Genomic DNA, 21333 nt, shown 5'->3' with positions numbered 1-21333 from the left:
GGTAATGTCATTAATGTGCTTCATTCATGGTGTTCGTTTCCATACTGCATTTACTTGTCGCTCACATGTGTCGGTTGTGTGCTGAAAATATTTTCATCTATTTATTGTGAATATTTATTAATTTATTAATAAAAATGAATATTTTGACAAACGAAGATAATCCCAATACATTAAAATTAATAATAGCAGCTAAAGTAGTTCAACAATCTGTTACCGTAAAAAAGGTAGAACCAAAAGGTAGAGTATTTCCGTTTCAAACAATTCATTTTCTAACTATATGATGAAATATCATATCTCAATTTCATCTATATTGCTTTTATAACTTAAATTTATTAATTTTTTTTTAAATTTTATAAAGTAATTTTTTTTTAAATAGTTTTAATTTTAATTAATGATAATATATATTATATTATTTATATTTCAAATATTATCTATTAATTTTGAAAGCAATTGCAGCGATATGGAATTATAATTTTATTTAAATAAAATGCTTTATATTGAAGCATTTTTTATTTTTTGTTTAATAATCATTCATATAATACAATATCAAAAATATCATTTCTTTAGTTTATATATTTTTTTATATAATTAATAATAGATTTGTAATTTGTAAAATGTGTTTTTTATTTTATATATAGGAAGCTTTTTAGGCCGTTTACCTTCCATTGAACTATCATCCGGATTAGTATTATTTAGTACTAATGCAGCAATGCAACTTATAATACCTCCATCTGAAGAGTCAAAAATTATTAATAGCAAATGGTTAGAATGGGAAATATCTCAATTACAGGTAAAAATATAATTAATATATTATAAACATTTATTTATATAATAATGACAGATTAATAAAGCATTATCATATATTGTACAGTCAGCTATAACATTTTATGGTAGTACAGGAATTTATAAAACTACACATAAATCAGGTTTATGGTCTTTATTAGAAGAACTTAATAATGTATTGAAAGATAAAAAGTACTTAATTAAGGTAATTTATTATATTAATTAAAATTATTAATTTATTATAAAATTAATTATATGCTAAATATATATGATTAAAATTATTTTAGGATAATAATGATTTATCATTAGCAGATATATGTATTTGGGTAACTTTATGGTCTACTGTATTAGTTACAGAAATTGGAAATGAATTATGTAGAGAATATCAACATATTAATAATTGGATATCCAATATTGAATCACATCCAATTATTCAGGTTTTTTTTTATTATTATGTATATTACAATTGTATAATATCACATTTGTTTAAATTTAATTATTTTAGGATTCTATCAAAGAATATAAATTTGAAAGGGGTTTGAAAGCTATTTTCAGTATTCAAGCTGTATCTTGGTTTCCTATTAATACTATACAAAATTTTCGATCTCCTAAATCAGCTGATGTAAGTTCATTAAAATATAGATTAAATTAAATTAAAATTAGATATTGCTATAATATCTTATATAAATATTATAAGGTTCAGCTTAGTCCAACTAAAGAAAAAGAAATGGAAGCAGTTAGTCAGGAAGAAATGCATGTTATTTCAAGCAATTGGTCGTCTATATTATATCCTGATGTAAAGAATTTTCCTTATCCTGTGTAAGCTTGAGTATATAGTAATGAAATATTAGTAAACAAAGTATTTTAAAAGGAATAATAAATGTGTAATTAACATAAATTTATATATTATTTTTAGATTACCAAAAAAAGATGAAAAAAATGTCTTAATAACATCAGCACTACCTTATGTCAACAATGTTCCTCATTTAGGAAATATTATTGGTTGTGTTCTTTCTGCTGATATTTTTGCGAGGTTTGTCTTATAATATTTAACAGCATTCTAAGAATATTAAATATATATATATATATATTTTCAAATAAATGTCTTGTTTATAGATATTGTAGACAAAGAAATTATAATACTCTTTTTATTAGGTATGTATTTTTTTCTCATATATGGTATATTAATAATAATAATAATAGTAATAATAATATTATTGTTCTTTAAAATTCTAACTAACTCGAATGTTATATAATAAAAATAAAAATTTTAGTGGTACTGATGAATATGGTACTGCTACAGAAGCTAAAGCTTTAGAGGAAAAAACGACACCTCAGAGTATTTGTGACAAATTTTTTGATATACATAATGATGTTTATCGATGGTTTAACATAGGATTTGATTATTTTGGTCGTACTACGACACCTGAACAAACAGAGTAAGATACATTTTATATTAATTTCATAATAAAATGTAATTTTTCAAGATTTTATATTATTTAAAAAATATATATTATTGCATATTGTTTAAACATTATTATAAAAAAATAATAAATATAATTATTATTTTTTTCAGAATTGTGCAAACATTTTTCTTAAGAATTAAATCACAAGGTTATATATTAAGTGAAACTGTAGATCAACTTCTTTGCGAATCTTGTGATAGATTTTTGGCAGATAGATTTGTAGAAGGAACTTGTCCAAGATGTAAATATGAAGATGCACGTGGTGACCAATGCGATGGATGTAGTCATTTAATAAACGCAACAGATTTAATATCTCCGCGTTGTAAAGTATGTAGTAATAGGCCTATTATCAAAAAATCGGAGCAATTCTTTCTAGATTTACCTAAAGTAAGTATTGTTAATGATGTATGTAAAATTATTTATTATATGCATTATATTTTAATCAAAACATTATTTTATACAGTTAGAAAATAAGTTAAAAGAATGGTCGTCAACTGTAGAAAAAGGATGGTCAGGTGTTGCAAGAGTAGTTGCAAAACCATGGTTACGTGATGGACTTAAACCACGATGTATAACGAGAGACTTAAAATGGGGTATACCTGTTCCTGTAAAAGGTTTTGAAAATAAAGTATTTTATGTTTGGTTTGATGCACCTTTTGGTTATATCAGTATCACAAAAAGATATACAAAAGAATATGAACAATGGTGGAAACCTAAAGATATAAAAGTTGATCTATATCAATTTATGGCAAAAGATAATGTTCCATTTCATGCAATCATGTTTCCTGCTTCCTTATTAGCAGCTAATGAAGATTATATATTGTTGAAACATTTAATGGCAACAGGTATATATATATAAATAATATAATATATTAAATTAAAAAAACAATATATTATATATATTACGTTTTTTTTTATTTAAATCATTAGTTATTAATAATTTAATTTTAGAATATCTTAATTATGAAGATACAAAGTTTTCTAAATCAAGAGGTATTGGAGTATTTGGAACTGATGCTAGAGATACAGGTATACCATCTGATGTATGGCGATTTTATCTAGCATATGTTAGACCCGAAACTCAAGATTCAAATTTTAATTGGGTAGATTTAGCAACTAAAAATAATAGTGAATTATTAAACAATTTTGGAAATTTTGTTAATAGGTGTGTATTTCTTTTTGATAAAGAATATTAAATTGTAATTTTAGTTTTTTATATTGTTAATAAAATTTTTAACAAACAGGGCTTTAGTATTTGTGGAAAGATATTTTGAATCTAAAATACCACCAATAGAACTTCAGGAAGATGATTTGATACTATTGGCATTGGCTCAACGTGAATTATCATCTTATATATATGCTATGGAACAAGCTAAATTACGTGATGGTTTGAAACATATTTTAGCAATTTCAAAACATGGAAATCAATATATGCAGTTTCAAGAACCATGGGTGAAAATCAAAGGAACTGATAATGATAAGTAAGTGGCATGTTAGTTTTAAATATTTAATAATATTATGTAATTGTGAATATAGGTTTTTATACGTTTTCATATAAGTATTTTATTTTTAAAACATTATTATATTTTTTTTTATAAGGACTTGAAACATTGCATGCCTTATGTATTTTATTTTTATTATTTTTATTTCATTGAGAAAATGAAAAAATTGATTTTAATTATATTAGAGATTAGAAAATCTTTATTTCCTAGGTACCCTTGTTCAGTGTGGATTGCTGTTACATGAGTTAATTTTATGCTGTAAAATAAGTCCTATAAACTGATTGTGACTGTTAATCAACTTTCATGTATTAAATTATGTTACAGGTCTGTTAGTACTTATGAATAACACTCGCTTAATAGAATTAAGTGGCGTTATCGTTTTCAATTTAAATGTGACATAATTTTGTTTTTTTTTTTTTATTATGTGTAGAAAAAGAGCTGGAACAATCATCGGTATTAGCTGTAACATGGCGTGTCTTTTATCGGCTCTTTTGGCTCCATTTATGCCCAGTACTGCTCGTGAATTAAGGTCGCAATTAGGATTAGCCACCAATAGTTACGGTTATATTCCTGATCTTATTACAAATATACTTCCAACGGCACACAAAATTGGTAAACCGTCTCCTCTATTTAAAAAAATAGAAGATAAAAATATAGAAACATTAAGAAAAAAGTATGCTGGTAAACAAGAAACTACAAATGAACATAGCGATGTAAAATCATTGGACAATGCAATTGCAGAACTGGTTAGTGAATATTTTATATAATAATATATAATATAAAATATATAATAAAAATAATATAAAAAATTAATAATAGTTGCTATGTATTATATATATACATTATATACACATATATACATACACACATATATATATTGTTTATTTTTATATTTAGGATACTAAAGTTAAAGAATTGAAAGCCAAACATGACAAAAGCGGTTGGCAATCCAGTCAAGTACAAATTTTCTCAGATTTAAAAAAAAAACTTTCTGATCTCATAAGTGAAAAAAATAAGTCTTCTGATTCGAAAAATAAAAAGCCTGAAATAGTTTTAGTACCTGAACAAAATGGAGATATTTTAATGGATGTAGCGAGTTTGGAATCAGCTATTGCTATGCAGGTAAATTATACACATTAATACATATATATACTTATATTAATAATATCATATCAATTTTATAATTATTTTTATATATATTTTATAAAAACGATTGATTTCATTTTTTAGGGTAATCTTGTGCGTACATTAAAAGCTAAAGAAGAAAAATCAGTATGGCAACCTGAAGTGGAAAAATTATTAAAACTTAAAAAACAATTAGCAGATCTTACTGGAACAGCTCCTACTTCAAATGAGAAAAAGTCAAAAAAAAAAAAATAAATAAATACTCAATCAATATGTATACATTTTACATCATTAAAATTTCAAGGTTTAGTATAACAAAAAATTGTATATTTTTTATTACAACATATGCACTTCGGAATAATATTAACTATATAGTATTTTTTACATTTAAATAATGTAATTCATATAGTTTATTTAATAAATTTAACTTATAATTTATATAATAATATAATTTATAATTTATATATAAAAAATGAAATTTTAACTTATAATATTTATCAAATGTTTCTTTTTAAAAAAAAAATAAATAAATAAAATAAAGAAGAAAAATATAATTCATTCACTTTTATAAAAGAGATTTATTATTGGAAAATTAATTTTTTTTATTATGAGTCTTTTTGTACATAAGTTTTTTTATTTTTATCATAGTTTTATTTTTAGCTACATTTTTTTGATTATTTTTCTTTAATTGGTGTTCAGATTCTTTTATTTGTCTTTGTTTTTTTCTAATTGTGTGAAAAATTATATTTTCTATAAAACAAATAACAATTGATAGAATGATCCCAAAACATAATACAAGTAAAATTGGTATTGTTTCATGAATCGTTACACTTGATACATAGTGTTTATCTTTATCACAATAAGGCTTCCTATAAGTCCAACGTATCACTTCTCGCTTTCGAATTCCCGAAGTGGATATCCTAATAAGACTGTAATTATATAAATATTAATTTAATTAAAATATATATATTATATATACAAATTATTTTTATTAATTTATTTTTACGAAGTTCTTACCCTATTTTTGTTATCTCTTGAAATTGACTATGTCGCATTGACCATAAACCTAACGAAGAAGGACGAAGTAAATGAACTTCAGTAAGCTGACAGATCATTTGTTTATCAAAAACACGTTCTATAAATGGATACACATTAATAGGATCTGTATGGTAAGCAAATTTAGCTGTCGTCATTTTTTTTAAACCATCTTGTATTGAAAAAAATTTTTTTTCTTCTGGTATTTTTTCCCAATATTTTTTAAAATATTGAATTTCTTCCACAGAAGACTAAGAAAATATTTTTCAATAATAAAAAATTAATATTTAATTTTATATACGATAAAAACAAAATTATGAAAAAAATTCTAATTTTAGTTGCATGCAAGATTCGAACTCACATGCAATAGAATGTTAAAATAAATATCCTTATATGCTGCGAGTTTCATTCGACTATTTATTAATGAATATAATGAATCATTCATTTTATCTAAAGGTGCATTCAATCGACTGGATACTATAGCTGCTGAATAATAATTATATACAAGTAAACCAAAGATCATAGTTTGAAGAAAAGCAATACGACTTGAAAATTGATTATTAAAAAATGGTAAACCTGTAATATCAAAAATATTAAATGTAATGTTATAGCAATATTTACTTTCAATATAAAAGATCATCAAATCTTCATCAAAATTTTATACAAATAACCAAATAATTTAAATAATGTAGTAAATAACTATATTTGATGCAATTCATCATGAATTGTTTATTGACATAAAAACCTTGTTGACATAATGCAGCAATAATAATAAGAATTGTTGATCCATATGCAGAATCATTCTTTTCAAGTTTCAGAATTATCCATAAGCCGAAAATTATTATGACTGTTAATATTAAAATCATATACCAAACATTTCTTGCAAATGGTCTAAAGATTATATTCATATCCACTTTTAATGAAGGTACAGTAAGAAACATAAAGCATGTTCTGAAAAAAAAATTATTTTTTTTTTACTTTGCATTATTATAATTCAAAAATTCAGATATTCACTAAAAATAATAAAAAATAGAAAAAAATTGTGAAGAAATATATATGATTATGAATTTTTAAATAAGATTTATAATAAATAAATATTAATAAAAATTTAAAAATAATACTAATAATTAGTTCCAAATTCAAAATATTATATATATGTATATAATGTACGTATGTACATATAAATTTCGTAATTAACATTGCAAATTTATCGTTTTTTCTTATTATTTATAATAATGTATTAAATTTATAAATGATTAGAAATTAGATATTTTAAATACCTTATTATATTACCTTATAGGCCAAACTTGCATAATTACATCTGCATAATTGAATCTTTCTTTTGTCAAAATTGATGGAAAATATCCCAAGTCATAAATGCCATTTTTGAAACCAGCAATTAATGGTCCATTGCTATCATTTTTTTCCCAATGATTTAATTCTATTAATTCAAAACTAGAAATATTTAATACTTTAGTATTAAATAATTATAATATTAAAAGATGTGAAAACGTTGAAAAATTACGTGAAATTGAATAGTTGTTTAACATGTTCCATAATAGCATATCCAAATTTAGACCAATTATCTGTATGTTCGTATAAATTTTCTTCTTGAAGATAATCTATTAAACTTTGATTTTTAGGTCTATTTACTACCTATATAAAAGAATCATATAAGTAAATAAATTTATAGAACAATTATATTATATTATTGTTTTACATTTTTATATAAAATTTTTATATTTTATTTAAAAAAAATTTTTTTATAAAAAAAAATAAATAATAAATGTTAATAAATAGCGATAGGCAAAATATCTAAAATTCATCATCCAAATTCATTAATTATTATTGATTATTATATATATTATCATTGATTATTATATATATTATATATATATGATTGAAAATTGATTATGAGATATTGAAAAGAAAGATTTTATTTTTAAAATTATTTACATGATTGAAAGTCCAAAGAATAAAAAGTACGTGACCAACAAATTATTTAAACCATTACTATCATATAAAATTATAAAATTATAAAATATTTAAATTTGAATTTTGTTTTGAAGAATACAAATTACAGAATTAAATTATAATTGATTAATGAAATTGTAGAATGTAGAGTAATGAAATTGAAAAATTTTCTGTAAAAAAAAAAAGATAGCTTTAGATGCGGAATTTCACAATTGAAAAATCTTCAGTAAATGTCAACTATTAGAGTTTTAATTGACAGAATAATTTGCAGAACAATGAAAACCATTAGATTAGAAAAGAAAAAGTAAGAAAAAAAAAAAGAAAAGCAGAAGCTGCGAATTTCATTGTTCATTGTATTGAATAGCAAATAATTATAGATGAAGGAATCTCGAAATTTAAATGCTATTGTTCTTATTTTCACAAGAATAAGAAGCATAACTACCGATCTAGCGAGAACCAGCGATTGGATTGGAAATGTAAATAATCATGTAAATTAAACTTTTGTTAAATAATGTAAATTCTTTTATGTCTACATCTAATCAATTTATTCTTACTAATATTTATTTTTATTCCGCAATATTTAAAAATAATATTTCACAAGTTCTTTATTTTTCACGATTGACATATTTTTATTTTACTCTCTTTTGATTTTTTTACAGATTATTTAAATTAATTTCGCTTTTAATCAAAAAAATTTTTCAAATTAGATAATATTTCAAAATTATTAATAGCAAAAAGGGAGAATTGATTTCTTCTATTAGACATTGACTTGGCCAGCAATGGAATCTGTCTTCAATAAGTTTATTTTAGAGATTGAAGCTGATCAAGATGATGTCTAAGAGTTCTGAAAACTCAGAAAAAATTCCTAATATCAAGAAAGAATATCGATTAAATTTTCAATATTTCAGCTATATATGAGTAATTGCATTATGAATTTATTACATACTTTGTCTGTCACCGCTGATATGATACTATTATTAATGATAAAGTAAATTTGATAATTATATTCATAAATTTGATAAATTTTTTTAATATTTTTTCAATTTTTATTTTTTTATTTTGTAATAATTATTTGAATATACTTACAACTCCAGCAACTTTTATTTTCATCCTGTGATAATTCCATCTTCTGGAAAATTTATTTGTCTGTAAAATAATTTGTAATCCATCGTTTTTAGTCCAGGTACCAAGTTTTGTAATATTTAACAAACCACCGTAATTTTTGCAATGATTGTATACATCATACAGAATATAATCATCGTCTTTTGATATAGCAATTGTGACATCCGTAATGATACTAAACATATTGTCATTTAATAATTGAAGTATATGATTCATATTTTTCTCCAAAATCAACCATTGATGTAAATGATCGAACATGTAATAGGCTGAAGTCTAAATTATTGTTTTTATTATCAATTTCATTGTTATCAATTTTTAAATTGATAATTAAAATTTAATCAATTTTTAAATTGAAAGATAATTATTTAAAAAATATAATTTTTTTAATATGATTATACCTCGTAAAAAAGTTTCACTATATCCTCGTCTGAAACTAAACATTCCAGATCCACAAATATACCTAAATTCCAATAAGTAGTATGCAAAAATTGTGGTATATTGATTATCGATGTAAATTGAGTAATAGATACTCCAATCCCTACTTCATTTAGAAGTTTAAGAATTTGATAATCATCTATATTGAAATATTAAACCACATTATAACCAATTTCTAATTAAATAATATAATTTAAAAAAATTTTGTTTATAAATTTTTTTGAAATAAAAAAATTTTACTATTTTAATTCATATAATATTAATAAATATATTTATTAAGAATATAATAATATTTAAAAATTAATATGTTTAAAATATGTTTTATCTAATATTAATTTAATTATGTATTATGTATATTTTTCATAAAAAAAAGTAGCTCACTTTCAATGTTTCCACAAGAAAATCCAGCCACTCTAGAAACATTTTTAAAAATGAAATAATCGCGAATGATATCTATATTGCTCGCACACGATGTAACAATTAATTGCAAATAAAAGATATTTTGAACATACATCTCACTGTTATTGTTACTCGTGATTGTACATCGAATGACTGAATACAGTTTCATGTTACAATTCCCAACAGTTATCTCTTCTTCCATTTTACATGAGAAAACATGACAGGTTTGACATGATGGCTCTTTAGAAAAAGAAACAATTTATTCTGAACTGATTTATATAACACGATAATCCGATAATGTTTAATGACAATTAACTAAATATTTAAATAATAATTAAAATCTAAAAAATATTGATTTTGCAAATAAATATATATATATTATATATACTAAATCTTTTATTACATTTAATAATTAGTGTTATTATATTATATTATTAATAAAATATAATTATTATGAAATATGTTACATTCAATTTAACAGTTAAATGAAATTATCTATTAATTATCTAATAATTAATTAATTAATTATTAAATTAATTTATGAAGATTAGATTAGATTAGATTAATTTATGGAATAATATCTAATAAGTTATTTTTATTATTATCACTGTTAAAATTTTTCTTTGTTTCACTCTTTCTTCTTTGGTTTGATGGATTTATTTCCCTTATAAAATAATAAAATATAAATAAATTTTTACTTTTATACTTGCAATTACATGAGCAAAACTTACTTCATGGAACGATTGTAAATAATATTTTCCACAATGCAAATGATACTAGCTACGATGATTCCAAATGCTAATAAAATTAATGCTGGAGCAATTTCGTAGATAGTGATGCTTCTTGTGGATAAAGTATCAAGTTGACATTCCGGTTTCCTCGACGACCAATATTTGATTTGTCGATTGCGAAGACCGGTATTAAACATCTTTGTCAATCTTTAAGAAATAAATAAGTTTTATGATGTTAAATAAATATGATAATTAAATGAAAAATATATATATATTTAAAGATTATTTACCCTATTTTTGCTATTTCAATGAATTGACCATTATGACTAGCATACATTCCCATTACCGATTGTTTAAACAAATGAATTTCCGTCAATTCACAGATTTTATTAGAGTCAAACATTCTTTCAACGTAAGGATACGCTGTATTTGGATCCGTGTGATATGCTAAAATACCTTGACCCACTTGTTTAATACCTTCCTCTATTGGTAAATATCTTTTCGATTCTGGCAAAGGGTCCCAGCGTTTTTTGCGAAAGTAATCTGATTCCCAGTTCAAATTCTGTTAATAATAGTATTATAACATCGATTTTATTTTCTTTTTTATTTCGTTCTCTTAAGACTTTTATTTTTTATAATTTAATATTATAAGTATTAATCTTTTGGAGCTTACAAAATTTTAAGAAAAAAAAACTTGATTGATTGAGTTATCATATCGAAAATTTAATTGATATATTTTTTTTTATTTAAATATGATAATCAAAAATAATAAATCTAAATAATATTTACATATAAGAAATAGTTTAAATATGGTACAGCTTCCGCCGCGATTTTTAGATTACTATCAGCAAGAACAGTTACAGAATCTTCCATCATGTCGAGAGGCTCACTTAATCGAGCCGATACAATACTAGCAGAATAATAATTGTACATTATCCAACTGTGTATAGTTATTTGAAATAGAGCTATACGGCTTGGTAATCGTTTTGGTAAAAAATTTGCACCTATTAAAATGAGAAAGTATTACAGTATTAGTGATTTGATCTTTTGATTTTGAAAAATGTTTTTGTTAATAAAATTACTTTTGTACCTTGTTGAGACAGAATTCCCACTGATAATATAATTGCATCGGAATATTTTTTTCTTTTGCCGACATTTTCACGATTCATTATTATTTTCATAATGAATATGAAAAATATTCCAAAAACAGCAAATACGTACCATGTTTGACGTGTAAAGGGTTTTAAAAAAATTTCTAATTTAATTTTATTGGTTGAAGTCGATAATAACATGAAACAAGGCCTAGGATAAAATCATCAATTTTTTGAGAATTTTATAAATTTTAAGTAAGCCAGAAATATTTATATTATTCATTATATTATATTTGGTGAAACAAATAAAATAGAATAAAATATATATAATATTTGAATATTTTTTGTTATATTTTTATATTTTATATTTTTTGAATATTTTTCATTATTTGAATGAAATCCAATTTAATGGAAGATGAAGCTATGCCATATTAATTCTAATATTTTTTAATTATTTTTTAAATTAACTATATAATAAAATTCTTATCTGCTATAGTTATATATAAATGATTATTTTCTTATGAATTTTAATTTCTAAACAAAAAAGAGTTATCAAACAATTTTTGCATAACATTCATAATTGTTATATATAAACACAATTTTGTGAAAAATAAAAATTAAAAGATATAATTTTCATATTACAATTTATTCAATTTACTACCATGATGTTTTTAAGAAACTTAGTATAGTTTACAATAATAAAATATAAGGTACATAAAAATGAATTACTTTCAATTATTTATGTGCAAGATTATTCAATAAAATCTTTAAAATTTCTCTATACATTTTAATGAGAATTAAATGCACACTGACATAATATATTAAATAACATAATAACTATAAAGCTTCTAATTTTTAAATTTAAATATATAAAAAATAAAAAATAAAACATTTTTCTAGATGCATTAATTTCGCATTAAATTATATTAAAAAATTGCAATTTTTATGTTTATAATTATGCAATTTTTATTGACAAAATTTTTCATAAAAATCTTAATATTTCTTAATAATATTAAGAATATTAATATAAGAATATTAATATAACATCTTTTTATATTAGATTGCTCATTTTTAACTCATTTTTATGCATTCATACGTGTTATACTAATTATTTTATTAATTATGTCATTATAATCATTAAAATCTTTTGGAATTGTAAATACTAAAAAAAAAGAGATTGACAAATTTTTAATAAATAATTCATATTAAAAATTTTTTGTAGTTACTCTTATATTCAATATAATATTAATGATTTATTATATATTAAAATTAAATATCGAATATATAATTTATTAGATAATTATGTTAAGTAATTAATATATCATCAATTTGCTTACTTAATTGGCCATGCTGCACCAATGAGACTAGCATAATCTAATCGTTCAGATACCATTATTCTCGGATTACTGGCAAAATCGATATAATTCGATCGTAAAAATTCAAAAATCAAACCGTGTACGCTGTGTCGATCCCAGTAAATTATTTCTGAAGCGTGAACACTAAAAAAAAAAAAGTAGAACTTATGATTCATTATCATAGAAAATCGAACTATTAATATATTAATATAATACCTAAAATTAAAAAGCTCTCCTATATGTAAAATCATGGCATGCACAAACTTATGCATACTATCTAAAGATCTTGTATTTATATCCTGCATGTAATTCTCGAGTCGCATGTCTTTTGGTCTATATTGAATCTAAAAGTAAAAATTAATTATTTTTATCAGTTTTAATCAAATTAGTTTATATTAATTAATAATCATTAAAATTTTATTTTCGATATTTGTTATTTGTGAATATTATTTTGATATATGTGTGTGTGTGTGTGTGTGTGTGTGTGTCATTAAATTTATAAAAAGAATAATATTTCAACTAAACAAAAAATATAATAGTAATAAAAGAAAATCCAATATTATACAAAATAAGATTTTATAAACAAACTGACCACTCCAGATATTTTTAATCTCATTCCATGCATGTTAGCCCTTCTGTTAATTAATGGTTGCGTCAAAAATATCTTCAATCCAGAATCAAGATGCCAAGTACCAAGTTCAGTAACATTTAATATACCACCACGATATTTGCAATGATTAAAGACATCATACAAATCGAAGCCATTTTTGTTCGATATAGCAAGAGCAACATCTGTTATTATATTATAAGCAGTATCATTCAAAAGTGAAATACTGTGATTATAATTCGAATCCAATATTAGCCAATTGTATGAATAATCATACATTCGATATTTTGAACTCTAAATTTTAAAAAATATATTATAAATATATTAATATTATTGTATATTGCATTATTGATATTCTTATTCACGAAGAAAAATTTCTCTTACTTCTGTGAAAATTCGTACAGCAGTTTTATTATGGCATCGCAAATCGATTACAACACCTACTGTCCAAGTTTCACTTCTCATAAATTTTTGGAAGTCAATCTTCACACTAGATTCCCTTATTATCGTAAATATACCCATGGTGCTTAGCGTTTTCAGAAGATTAAAATCACCTAATTTAATTGTTGCATAAATTTTTATAAATAATATCTTTCTTAAAATAATAATTTTTAAAAAATTTTTATATTTATTTTTATTCATTTAAAAAAAAAATTTTTAAATAAAATTCTAATTCTAAAAAATTTTAATATAGTACAATTCTATAAAAAACTAAATATTTATTTTCTTAAAATTATTAATCTACATTTTATTAACATTTTTACAATTACTTTAAATCTAAGATCATTTGATATATCTTTTGTTAAAAATCTTTGAAAAAATCTGAAAAAATTATATCTTTGAATATTTTAAATTGAAATTAAAATATAAAATTTAAGCAATAATTTATTTGAATTATTATTAGAAATATAAATATATATTGGAATATAAAGCAAAAAATCAATATTTTTAAAAATTAAATTATTCGTTTCTGATTTATTTATTTCATATATTTTATATATTTATTTCAAATATATCATTGATCTAAAGAAACATCTAATGATACAATTTTGAAGAAGTTATTTTTTTATAAAGTAAAATAAATTAATTTAGTTTTAATACTTACAATTAAATAATAAATGAAATATTGTTAAAAATTGAATAAATTTTATTATATTTTATATTTTTATTTTATTCTATTTTTATTAATTAATAATAAGTTGATATATAATTATAATTAAGATATTAAATTGATAAAAAGAAATGAAGCATATTCTTATAATTATATATAAATATATATATAGTAATTAATATGATATAATATATATATATATATATATTATATCATATTAATTACTATATGTTAGAAGAATTCTATGTTAAATTGACTATTATTTTTTTATTGACTTATTAACATACGTACTAATTGAATAGTTGGTATTTTTCCATTATGTTATTTTTTTAAAAAATAAACGAACCATATGCAAATCCTACAAATCCCACTTAATTTGAGACATTCTATTTATATTCATACATTAATGTTTTCATTTATTATTATTTAGATTTTGGTTTCTTTCATTTGAATTAGTCATTATCTAAGATTACATTATTCTTGTAAAATTTTTTGAAACAAAAGAAATGGAAATAATTTTAATTTTTAAATAGAGAAACTATATATTATACATTACATATATTATATTAAATTATTTATAGAAATGCATTGATGTTAATGAACACTTTTGAATATTTATTAAAATTAATTTTTAAATTCACCTTAATTTTAACCATCATATCATAATGATAAAAATATATATTCTCATTTAAAAATATTTCAATGGTTTTTAAACTGATACTTTTTGTATGGTAAAAAATAACATATATAAGACTCAAGTTACATGAGACATTGTATTTATATATATATCTGTCTAAGTTCAATTAAATATAATAATAATTACATACTTATTGTATCACCACAAGAAAATCCCACAACATTTCGCACTTTTTTATATAAAAAATAATCACGAATGAATATATGATCCTGTGCATTAGAAATTGAAAGAAATTGCAATAAAATAAAAAAAATAGGATGCATTGTACTATTCCCTTTTTAAACTTAAAACTTGTTCCCTAATACTAATCAAATACTCATCAAATTGAATATCGTTAAATACCATGTATCTTTCTGTTATATTATTTTATTACGTTTTATGCATCGAATGCATGACGTATCATTTTGAATTCTGATATGAAAGACAAGTTAAATTATTTAGAGCAATTTGTCAAATTATTCGTGTCACGAAAAGTATTTGCAGAACATGATTAATCGATTATTCATTCAAGCGTCTTGTTTCCAGCACGACAGTTTCAATATCAAATAAACTAACGTCTTATGATCGATCAAACTTCTCAGATATCGATCATATAATATACTTACATTATTATTATTCATCATTGTGATGTTTTATTAATTTCGATTCGAATGCTGTTTAAAAATGAATTAATGTAAGTTAAAGGAATAAGAATCTAAGAATTTAAAAATGAATTATACAATTGAAGATAAACAGGCTGATAATTATTGCTCACTAAATCAATGTAGATAATTAATTTAATTTAAGATGCTGTCATATTTTCTAAATGATAACTAAATTTCATTATTCATAAATTATTATTTTTAAATTACATTTGTGCATGTAAAATATGAATAGTGTGTAAAATAATTATAAGTATTGTAGTATTTGTAATTAAAATTTACAAATTTCATTTGTATATCATATTAAATGTTTTATCTCTATTTTTTTAAATTGTTTTTCTTCCATTTTCCGATCAAAAGTTGAATTCTATTGAGATTAAAATAAGATGATTTTAATTTGATAAAATTAATTTTTTTTTGATATAGTTGAATGATCATAGAAATATAATCATATTTCTATAGAATTTACAGAAATTTGACAATTTGTATCAATAGATTTATATATAATTTAGTTAATTAATATATATATTATGATAATATCATTAACAACTCTTTGATAATTAAAATACATGTTTCCAATGATTCTATTTTAATATATTTTATATATAATTTTAGATTTAAATTCTATTTTTGATATATTATTAAAGATATTGTAATATAAATTTATGTGCAATTTATATTCTAATTACATTGCCATTAATTATGTAAGACAATTTCATTAGAATTATATAAACATAAATGACATTTCTTTAAAACTGCTATATAGATATAAATTAAAATAAATAATATGAAAATTCTAAATCGAATTAATTTATATAGTTAATAATTAAATGCTTCCATGCTTATTCAAGTGAAATTATTCAAATTAGTTAATTAATAATTATATTGCAAAATAATTATATCGTAAGAATTTTAAGAATTTTAAAAATGGTCCCATTCGCTAAAAAAATTGAAGTTTCTTAGAGTTTATAGACTTATTATTTTTATTATTATTTAGATCCTAAAGAAGGAAAATTTAAATTGATCAATTGATTTTTTTCCATTATGAAATTAGGAATTCTAAAAAAAAATAAAAATAAAAAATTTTATATTAATAATATATTTCAATAATAAGTATATTATAACGATTTCTTTAAAATAAATTTCGAATTTATCGTGTCGGAAAAAGACAGAAGATCATATTTTCAATAATGCAAATGAGAATTGATAGAATAATAGAGATGCACAAAAACATAAAAATCGGCGCAGCTTCATGAATCGATAGAGGTTCAGCAATAAGTAGGTTATTCGGACAGAAAGGTTTTCTAGCCGTCCATCGTATCAATTCACGTTTCTGGATACCCACATTATGAATTTTAGTTAAACTAAAAAAACAATTAATTTCAAATTTTATTTTTAAATTACTCTCTTGAAACCGATGATTTCAAGCATTATAATTTAATTTTTTACTAATTAGTAAATGGACATATTTCGAAAAAAAAGAATTATTAATTTGTCCTAAATTTAAATGAGTATAATGTTTCTCAATTTTTTAATAAGTTAATATGATATTTAATACAAAAAAATTAATCATATTTTTAAATTTTCTTATAAAAGCTAAGTAAAATGCAATTTAAAACAACTTCAAAATATTGTTGAAAATTTTTTTAATATTCTAATTAATATATATTCTATAATATATATATATAATATCTTCATTTTATTTCAATTCGAGATACATCCATATACTCATAAATATATTATAATTAGTCAATTAAGAATATATAACATTCATACCCTACTTTCATAAGTTCGGTAAAAGGACTATGGTGCCTTGCATAAAATGCGAGAACAGCACGGAATAAATGAACTTCCGTGAGTTCGCATATACTTCGATAATTGAACGTATGTTCGATGTATGGATAAGCAGAATCAGTCATCGTGTGATAAGCTAAACGACCCTCCGCCACGCGATTAAGACCCTCTTCTAGGGGTAAGTACTTATATGATTCTGGTATTTTCGTCCAACAATTGTCATAAAAATATTTCACTTCCTTATTTGATACCTATATATACAAATATTAATTTTAAATAAATGTATTTGTTTAATCTGTCATCAAAAAAAAAAATATTGTTTAATCTGTCATGTATTTAAAATTATAATAAAATATTCTTTGTAATAAAAATCATTATAAAATATTACAATTGCAGATAAGTTTTATTCTATTAGTAAAAATTCTTTTTTATTAATTTTTTATTAATATTATTAAAAATATCATATGCATTTACATTGTATCGTTTATTTTATTATTATATTTATAGAAATTTTTATATTTTCGTTTTTTAAAAAAATTGTTTCAATAAAACTTTTTTTTATGAAAAAAAAGTTACCTGAAGAAAAGAATGAATGTATGGCGTAGGTTCTACTGCAAGTTTCAAATTACTTTTTGCCAAATTAATTAAAGAATCGTTCATCTTCTCCTCCTTATTTTTCAAACGACTTGATACCACACTTGCAGAATAATAATTAAAAATTAACAAACTAAAAAATAAAACTTGTAAAAGTGCGATCCGACTTGCGCAACGAGTTGGAATAAATGCAGAGCCTATAAAAGAATTTTTTTTTAAAAAATTTAATAACCTGTCTTGATTAATTTTTTCAAACATATTATGAGTTTTTATTTTATCAATCCTATACCTTGTTGTGACAATGCTCCTATTGTGAGCAAAACAGAGAGACCATAAATCTCTGTGGGAGTACGAATATTTTCTAATTTTAAAAAGATAATTAAAATTGTCGTTACAACTCCTATCATGGCAAGTATCACATACCATACTTTCACAGATAAAGGTTTCAGAAATTGATCTGGTTTAATTTTTGTTGAAGAAATCGTACGAAACAAGAAACACGATCTATGACAATGAAATATTTATAAATTGAATTTCTTAAACTAATACATGATAAAAATTTTTATATTATATAATTATATTAAAACTATGAAATACGAAATTTTAAATGTGAATGAGTTGCATTCAATTGTATAAAAATATATATTGAACATCGATATTACTAAAAATTAAAAAAAATAAAAACAATAAAATATAAAAAATTTGAAGATCTAATGATTTAATATTTTCCTATTTTTTATATTATAATTCTATAGATTAGAAATATATCAAAATTAAAAAGCTATAAATAAGTAATATATTTTAAATAATTTTTTATCAAAATATTATATATTTTTAAAAACATTTAAATAATACTATAATATTATACTATAATATTATAAATAAACATAAATGCGAAAAATATGAAGTGAAAAAGCTAAACAATATATACCTTATTGGCCAGACTGGTCTAATTATATCACCGTTATGTAGTCTTTCAACTTTCATCGCGACTGGGTTTGCTGAAAAATCTATCAGCTTTTTTTTAAAAGCTGCGAAAATAGGACCAGAATTATCGAATCTTCTTTGAGCATTTATTTGTACAATTTTCATACTGTAAATCAATAAACAATAGACAAATTTTCAAAGATAAATCAATAAATAATAGCTATTTATCTTTATATTTATTTATAATAGTTCAGATAAAAAAGATAAAAAAAAGATAAAAAAACTTTAGTTAATTTAGATAAAAGAAAATTTTTAAATTTATTATTATATTAATAATTAATATAAAAAATGAATTGAATTAAAATTCAAAATTATTGATATAATTATTTTTGATATAATCTACTTTTTAAAAAATATGTTTTATATTTGAAAATAATAAAAATTATTATATTTAATGACTGTTTTTAAGACGTATAATTACAAAAATAAAACATTTTTATATTTAATGTTTATAAATTTATTAATTTTTACGTGAAATTAAAGATGTCAGACATGTGCTGCAGTAGTATATATAAAAATTTCGATCGACCATATTTCGATTTCATGCTATATTGTAACATCATATCGTGAAGCGACATATTTTCTGGTTTAAAATTAACCTGTAAGTTTTATAAATATTTGTCTTGTACATTATTTTAATATATATTTTTTGTTTAAAATTATTTAAATTCTATTCAAAAACTATTCAAAATTTTAATTTTATTAATAATCATTAATAACTATGAGACTTTAAAATAACTTACTACAATTCCAACTTTAAGTTTCATTCCATGCAAATTTGATCTTCTTGCGAATTTCGATTGATTTAAATTAACATTTAATCCTGTTTTAAAATTCCACATTCCAAAATATGTTACATTCATTGATCCTCCTCGATCTTTACAAGGATTGTATACATCGTATAAAATATAATTATCTGCTGATGGCACAGCAATTATAACATCAGTAGAGACAGTAAATGTTTCATCGTTTAGTATTTCTAATACATGACTTAAATTTGAACCCAAGATTAACCATTTATGCATTTCATCATACATAGAATATTTTGTTGCCTATATAAGTATAATAATAAAATATAATAATCTAGACATTTATATCTAACAATTGATAAATTGAAACCAATATTATTATGATGATATTTTCCTTATTTAAAAGTTATGAAATTTTTTAATTTTATTAAATAATTACAATAGAACTATATACAATAGAATAAACTATTTTTAATTTTAATAATTCTTGAATAGTTTGTATAATTTTTTATTCATTATAATAATGAAAATTATATTTAGAAAAAAAAATATATCAAATACATAATTTGAGGATAAATATAATATATATGAAAAATATGAACAAATATAACAATATTGAAATATCATAACATTGATTTTCAAAAGATAAATTACTTACATCTATCAAGATTCTTCTGTATCGGCTACGATCGCATCGAGAATCCAAAAAAATACCTAATCGATGGTATTCTGCTCTTAGAATTTTCTTAACATCTAATCGCAATTCAACTGTAGAATTCAACATTGAAATATACGTAGTATACATATTGTTGAAGGTTTTTGCAAGTTTAAAATTATCTGATTTTTATGAAATAAAAATAAGATTTTATACGTAGTTAAAAAAATATTTTTTATAAAATGTTTGCTACGCACTTTCTAGATTGTCACAAGAGAACCCGACGATCCGTTCCACTTTTCTGAATGTAAAATAATCACGGATAACGTTATTTTCATTAACGCAAAAAGTAACTATTAATTGCGCTATTAAAAGCAACAAGAAATACGCTCGATTCATTGTACAGAATTATCTCATATAGGAACGTTCTCAATACAATATTGAAATCGGTCTTGCACTGATATTCTCTATTGAACATTC

General features: G+C 21.7%; 4 protein-coding genes across 6 annotated transcripts; 1 reads left to right on the top strand and 3 right to left on the bottom strand.

Moving 5' to 3' along the window:
* Window positions 1-96: 96 nt before the first annotated feature.
* On the top strand, window positions 97-5198 carry LOC107993527 (methionine--tRNA ligase, cytoplasmic). Of its 2 annotated transcripts, XM_062075918.1 has the most exons (16): window positions 97-237; window positions 639-790; window positions 872-988; window positions 1071-1220; window positions 1289-1405; window positions 1481-1602; window positions 1700-1816; window positions 1900-1938; window positions 2058-2222; window positions 2360-2636; window positions 2713-3094; window positions 3201-3414; window positions 3494-3730; window positions 4182-4497; window positions 4649-4873; window positions 4982-5198. In XM_062075918.1, the coding sequence occupies exons 1-16, from the start codon at window positions 135-137 to the stop codon at window positions 5129-5131; spliced, it is 2883 nt and encodes a 960-aa protein (XP_061931902.1). In that variant the 5' UTR covers window positions 97-134; the 3' UTR covers window positions 5132-5198. The 2 variants fall into 2 exon arrangements, with proteins under 2 accessions (XP_061931902.1, XP_016905471.1); XM_017049982.3 differs by lacking the exons at window positions 4182-4497; window positions 4649-4873; window positions 4982-5198 and adding an exon at window positions 3962-4075.
* A 261-nt stretch (window positions 5199-5459) lies between these two features.
* LOC107993456 (ionotropic receptor 75a-like) lies at window positions 5460-10195 on the bottom strand. Its single transcript, XM_028664657.2, has 9 exons — window positions 9824-10195; window positions 9406-9581; window positions 8972-9280; window positions 7437-7567; window positions 7205-7366; window positions 6657-6862; window positions 6273-6487; window positions 5894-6162; window positions 5460-5805 (listed from the first exon to the last, which is right to left on the bottom strand). The coding sequence occupies exons 1-9, from the start codon at window positions 10041-10043 to the stop codon at window positions 5469-5471; spliced, it is 2025 nt and encodes a 674-aa protein (XP_028520458.2). The 5' UTR covers window positions 10044-10195; the 3' UTR covers window positions 5460-5468.
* Window positions 10196-10296: 101 nt separating this feature from the next.
* LOC133666198 (ionotropic receptor 75a-like) lies at window positions 10297-16412 on the bottom strand. The gene is made up of 10 exons (XM_062075927.1): window positions 15564-16412; window positions 14010-14179; window positions 13611-13919; window positions 13235-13362; window positions 13001-13162; window positions 11663-11874; window positions 11362-11576; window positions 10863-11134; window positions 10573-10779; window positions 10297-10505 (listed from the first exon to the last, which is right to left on the bottom strand). The coding sequence occupies exons 1-10, from the start codon at window positions 15694-15696 to the stop codon at window positions 10409-10411; spliced, it is 1905 nt and encodes a 634-aa protein (XP_061931911.1). The 5' UTR covers window positions 15697-16412; the 3' UTR covers window positions 10297-10408.
* Window positions 16413-17157: 745 nt separating this feature from the next.
* On the bottom strand, window positions 17158-21003 carry LOC107993951 (ionotropic receptor 75a-like). Of its 2 annotated transcripts, none has more exons than XM_062075920.1 (8): window positions 20857-21003; window positions 20193-20501; window positions 19921-20048; window positions 19394-19555; window positions 18752-18966; window positions 18445-18659; window positions 17851-18119; window positions 17158-17438 (listed from the first exon to the last, which is right to left on the bottom strand). In XM_062075920.1, exons 1-8 carry the CDS (start codon window positions 21001-21003, stop codon window positions 17225-17227), a joined length of 1659 nt encoding a protein of 552 aa, XP_061931904.1. In that variant the 3' UTR covers window positions 17158-17224. The 2 variants fall into 2 exon arrangements, with proteins under 2 accessions (XP_061931904.1, XP_061931905.1); XM_062075921.1 differs by having other exon boundaries at window positions 17856-18119.
* Between the last annotated feature and the right edge of the window lie 330 nt (window positions 21004-21333).

The sequence above is a fragment of the Apis cerana genome, linkage group LG6 (assembly GCF_029169275.1).
Source record: "Apis cerana isolate GH-2021 linkage group LG6, AcerK_1.0, whole genome shotgun sequence".
In the NCBI taxonomy this organism is placed as follows: Eukaryota; Metazoa; Arthropoda; class Insecta; order Hymenoptera; family Apidae; genus Apis; species Apis cerana.
This window is presented reverse-complemented; position numbering and strand designations above follow the sequence as displayed.

What these genes read in the sequence shown, in the direction of transcription:
- LOC107993527 (XM_062075918.1), top strand. Translation starts at nt 135, where the DNA reads ATGAATATTTTGACAAACGAAGATAATCCCAATACATTAAAATTAATA. An exon ending in ACGACACCTGAACAAACAGA is followed by an intron (nt 2,223 to 2,359) that starts GTAAGATACATT and finishes TATTTTTTTCAG; the next exon opens with AATTGTGCAAACATTTTTCT. An exon ending in TTTGGAAATTTTGTTAATAG is followed by an intron (nt 3,415 to 3,493) that starts GTGTGTATTTCT and finishes TTTAACAAACAG; the next exon opens with GGCTTTAGTATTTGTGGAAA.
- LOC107993456 (XM_028664657.2), bottom strand. Translation starts at nt 10,043, where the DNA reads ATGGAAGAAGAGATAACTGTTGGGAATTGTAACATGAAACTGTATTCA. An exon ending in AAATAAAAGTTGCTGGAGTT is followed by an intron (nt 7,568 to 8,971) that starts GTAAGTATATTC and finishes TCTTTTATATAG; the next exon opens with GTAGTAAATAGACCTAAAAA. An exon ending in ATGCAAGTTTGGCCTATAAG is followed by an intron (nt 6,863 to 7,204) that starts GTAATATAATAA and finishes TTTTTTTTTCAG; the next exon opens with AACATGCTTTATGTTTCTTA.
- LOC133666198 (XM_062075927.1), bottom strand. Translation starts at nt 15,696, where the DNA reads ATGCATCCTATTTTTTTTATTTTATTGCAATTTCTTTCAATTTCTAAT. An exon ending in CTGTACGAATTTTCACAGAA is followed by an intron (nt 13,920 to 14,009) that starts GTAAGAGAAATT and finishes TTTAAAATTTAG; the next exon opens with AGTTCAAAATATCGAATGTA. An exon ending in ATTTACAATCGTTCCATGAA is followed by an intron (nt 10,506 to 10,572) that starts GTAAGTTTTGCT and finishes TTATTTTATAAG; the next exon opens with GGAAATAAATCCATCAAACC.
- LOC107993951 (XM_062075920.1), bottom strand. Translation starts at nt 21,003, where the DNA reads ATGTATACTACGTATATTTCAATGTTGAATTCTACAGTTGAATTGCGA. An exon ending in ACAGAAGAATCTTGATAGAT is followed by an intron (nt 20,502 to 20,856) that starts GTAAGTAATTTA and finishes ATACTTATATAG; the next exon opens with GCAACAAAATATTCTATGTA. An exon ending in AGACCAGTCTGGCCAATAAG is followed by an intron (nt 18,967 to 19,393) that starts GTATATATTGTT and finishes TCATTGTCATAG; the next exon opens with ATCGTGTTTCTTGTTTCGTA.